The sequence below is a fragment of the Triticum urartu genome, chromosome 5A, assembly GCF_056163025.1.
Source record: "Triticum urartu cultivar PI428250 chromosome 5A, HENAU_Tu73, whole genome shotgun sequence".
Lineage (NCBI taxonomy): Eukaryota > Viridiplantae > Streptophyta > Magnoliopsida > Poales > Poaceae > Triticum > Triticum urartu.
In genome coordinates this window covers 33,755,811-33,759,679 of record NC_141877.1, presented here as the reverse complement: position 1 = coordinate 33,759,679, position 3,869 = coordinate 33,755,811, and the positions used below count along the sequence as shown (strand labels likewise).

The window sequence follows — 3,869 nt, the reverse complement described above, 5'->3', positions numbered from 1 at the left end:
ATTGATTCGCTGCGGGAAACGAGACGATGAGGTCGACGAAGCGGCGAGAAGCGAGACGAGTCGCTGGCAAGAAGGGCCCGTGACTCTTTCGCGCCAAAAACGATTCGCCCGGCGCCCCCGAGCGCCCCCCAGCGCGCCGGGTTCGGGTTGGCTCCGTCGGCGCCAATTTCGGTTCGACCCGGCGAAAATTGGACCCTTATAAGCGCGACTGGGCCGATTTTTTAGCGCCGGCGACCAAAAAGTCATCTGAGGAGTCTTGTTGGGGGCGCGGCTGGAGATGCTCTTATGCGCCAGAGATTTGGAGAACCAAACGTGTAAGTTTCTTCAGATCCGACAGCTGTATCGGGCGGTTGCGCGGTGACCGGCCCAGTTTTGAGCCGGTCGACCGACGCCTATCATCGCCCATATATGCGTCCCCCCGTTCAACCCCTCCGAGAAACCGCTCCAGTTAACCGTACGAGGTCTGCCACCCCCTCCCCGTCCCTGCCCACGCGCCTGACCGCCCCGGACCCGGCCCCGGCCCCGTCCACCACCGCCGAGGCCTGCCCGCTGACGCCCGCCCCCTCCCCGCCCGCGCCCGCCGCCACCGACGGCACCGCTACGACGCGCGCCGAGTTCCCGGCCTCGCCGCCCGCGCCCGCCGCCACCGACTCCCCCTCGACCACGCGCGCCGACTCCACTGCGCCCCCGCCCGCGCTCGACGCCACCAACGCATCCCCGCAGACGCGCGCTGAGCCCCCGGCCTCCCTGCCCGCGCCCGTCGTCTCCGCTCCGGTAGCGGGTACGATATTTCTTTACGATTCGTTTCTTGCTTCGCATCTGTTCTGAAGATTTTGGTAGTCTCAGCCCGCTTAACCATCACCGTCGCGGGGATCTGTCCCGAGAGCATTGGTTAGTAGAACTTAGCAGTCATTTTTAGTAGTAGAACAAAGAAAAAAAGAAGATTTAGATGCTCGTTCTGATTTCTTCTGCAGAGGTTAACTGGGCATTTCGATTTGGCCCTGGTCAATATGGCACAGCTTAATTGTGAAGCACTAGAGCTTGAGTATTCGAGGAATGTAGTGCTATATTGTCAGTTTGTTGGTCTTTGGTATTTGAACTAGCTGAACTTGTAGTCCGTTATGGAAATTTGCTGTCTATTTTTGTCAGTTTCGTTATTGTCAGTCTACAATATTGGATGTTGTCTGTTAGAGATGCTGAACCAGTATTTGTGAACTTCTTATGTGTTATGTTGTAATCTTGGCTGTTGTATTATTTGTTAAACAATGTTCTTCGATTGATTGAATGAATTTTGTGCTTATTTATTTGCAAGGTTCATTTCACATGTGCATATTCTACGAGTAAATGGCACTGCGGTCTGAGAATTTGCGCTGCGGGTGCATATTGTACTCAGACAATAACATTGTTTTTCCAGTTTGCAACTAGTGTCACTTAAGTGCACCCTCAGAGCAAAGTTCTCAGACCGGCAATGCCATTTACTCAACACAGAAAAAGGAGATTGAGACGCGTGTTCTGATATCTTCTGCAGAGGTTTCCTGGGCATTTCGATTTGCCCAGATCGGGGGAGGTATTGAGGACTGCGGGACCTATCTTGGGGCTTGGGAAACATCGCTGCGAGAGCGCAGTCAGTTCTTCCTCTGGGTTTCTGGGTACGTGCCCGAGGGCGAGTTCCCTGAGATCGTGCTGTGGATGGCCCGGGCCTGCTGGGGCATGAGCCAGGTCCTGGGTCAGCTGGCGAGGATGGCTAAGGGAGCCTCCGGTCTCTGCCGCCTGGTTGGAGGTGAGATCAAGCGCCTCGCCCAGGGTTATGTACAGGGGACGGTGGACGGGGACATTGAAAACCCAGATTCTGCACCTCGATTTAATTGTGATCACCTCGCTTACTCAGGTCTGTGTTCTCTTAATGGCCTGTGTGCCAATCTGTTGCTGCTGCAAAACCCTTATATTTACATTGTTAATATTCTGTCCCTTTTTGCTGCTTCCACAGCTCCAGCAGGTGGTCGCCACCAACAGAGGTTCGTTGATATGTCTGCAAATCGATGTGGATCCTGCCATGACTCCCAGCTTAGCCAAGACATGCTTTGAGCTCCTGAACGCGGAAGGGGCGTATGGGCAGGAGATGATGCAGAATGCACAAAACATGATCACGAAGCTTGCAGAGCATGAAGAGATGTCTGCGAGGCGTCAGGCTCCACGCTCCCCCGGGACATGAGACCAGCGCCAGAGGATTGTTACACTGGTGCCACACTGGTGCCGCAACTGCCTACAAATAGAAGTGTACATAGTTACTGGTACTTGGCACGAAAAGTCGTGTTCAGTCCTGAGACTTCACACTCTTACTGGAGTGGTTGATGTTTTGTTTGTTGTTTGTCAAACTAGCTGTTGCCATTGTGGGCATGGATTTTGTATCTGTGCTTTTGCACACGGATTATTACTCTGGTTTGCTTGTAAAGCATTTTTGCCAAGTCTATTTTAGAGAGATATAATCAGATATGTCGCTTTTTTTGCAACCTTCCATTTTGAACTCTTGGCTAAGCAACTGAGTATAGGTACATGCAGCAGATTTTTAGTTTTCTTTTCAGAGTACATATTTAGTGAAGCCAAAAAACTTTATAAGCAGGTGATAATTATCTGAAATCATATTTCTTTGAACCTTTTTTTAGGAAATGTTTTTGTTTGTTAATGTATTTTTGTAGTCCTCAAGAAGCTAAACAACTGAAAGTCAATATGACATTTTTGTTGTACTGTCATATAGTTTTTAAATGTTTTCCTGCATAAAAATCTATGAAAAAGGCCTTTAGTCATATTGCTAGAACAAAGAAACAGTTAATGTTTTTGCTGGTTGTATAACTGTCATGAGGATGTACTTACGAAAAAAAAGCATTTTTGTTGTCTCTCAATTCTTTTTTAGTAGTATTTTTTCATCTGTTGTCATATTGCTACATTTTTATTCTTTTTGTATGTTGTTGCTGCTCAGAGGTGGATACAGGCAACCACTTTAGTATCATTGTATGGAGGAACATCAATTTTCGGCAGTAACTCACCAGTTGTGTTGTTTTCCATTATTGTTGGTTTTTACTTTATTTGCTCTCTTCTTTTTTTGTGTCATGGTAATTTAACTAAAACAGTAGTTTTTTTTTACAATCCGTGAAAAATGCAATTTGCGAAAAACATTATATAATGTATGAAAAACCAAACCTTGTGGATCTTTTTTCAGTTGAACAATACTCCCTCCGTCCGGAAATACTTGTTATCAAGATGAATAAAAGGGGACGTGTCTAGATGTATTTTAGTTCTAGATACACCCTTTTCTATCCATTTTGATGACAAGTATTTTCGGACGGAGGGAGTATAATCTATGAAAAGCACAAACTTATGCAAATCAAGGTTCTGCTCTCCTGTTTCTAGAAGCAAGCTTTTCGAAAGGAAAATGATTGTGACCGGTGCGCCGGCCAAATTTTCAGCCGGCCACGAGCCACGCTGGCAACCCACACCCATCAAAGCAACGCCCCGTGAGACGCGTTTTTTGGGCCCCACATAGATCGCGCCTATTATAGTATATGTGGATTGTACTAGCCCTTTCCATCAGTTCGGACTTTTGATTGCATTAGCTAGTGCATGAAGCTTAACATGGTATCAGAGGTAAGGTCTTGAATTCAAGTTCTGGTTTGCGCAATTTATTTAAAAAAATTGCTGATAGCCCCCATTTGTGTCCACGTAGAGGCCTCTTGAGTCATACGTGAGTTCCGTGCGCCGTCGCTCTTTTCCGGTTGCACGTGTTAACTTGTCTTCCTCATCACACGTGAGAGGGGGTGTTACAGTATATGCGGATTGTACTAGCCCTTTCCATCAGTTCAGACTTTTGGTTG

The 3,869-nt window shown here is 47.7% G+C and overlaps 1 protein-coding gene across 1 annotated transcript; it reads left to right on the top strand.

The window, feature by feature from the left end:
* Positions 1-408: 408 nt before the first annotated feature.
* Positions 409-2,506, top strand: LOC125506687 (uncharacterized). The gene is made up of 3 exons (XM_048671442.2): positions 409-781; positions 1,529-1,888; positions 1,988-2,506. Exons 1-3 carry the CDS (start codon positions 409-411, stop codon positions 2,083-2,085), a joined length of 831 nt encoding a protein of 276 aa, XP_048527399.2. The 3' UTR covers positions 2,086-2,506.
* Positions 2,507-3,869: the final 1,363 nt, after the last annotated feature.

Excerpts from the sequence above, each read along its gene's own strand:
- LOC125506687 (XM_048671442.2), top strand. The coding sequence starts at position 409 with ATGCGTCCCCCCGTTCAACCCCTCCGAGAAACCGCTCCAGTTAACCGT. Across the intron at positions 782-1,528 it reads CGTCTCCGCTCCGGTAGCGG|AGGTTTCCTGGGCATTTCGA; the intron begins GTACGATATTTC and ends TATCTTCTGCAG. Across the intron at positions 1,889-1,987 it reads TGATCACCTCGCTTACTCAG|CTCCAGCAGGTGGTCGCCAC; the intron begins GTCTGTGTTCTC and ends CTGCTTCCACAG.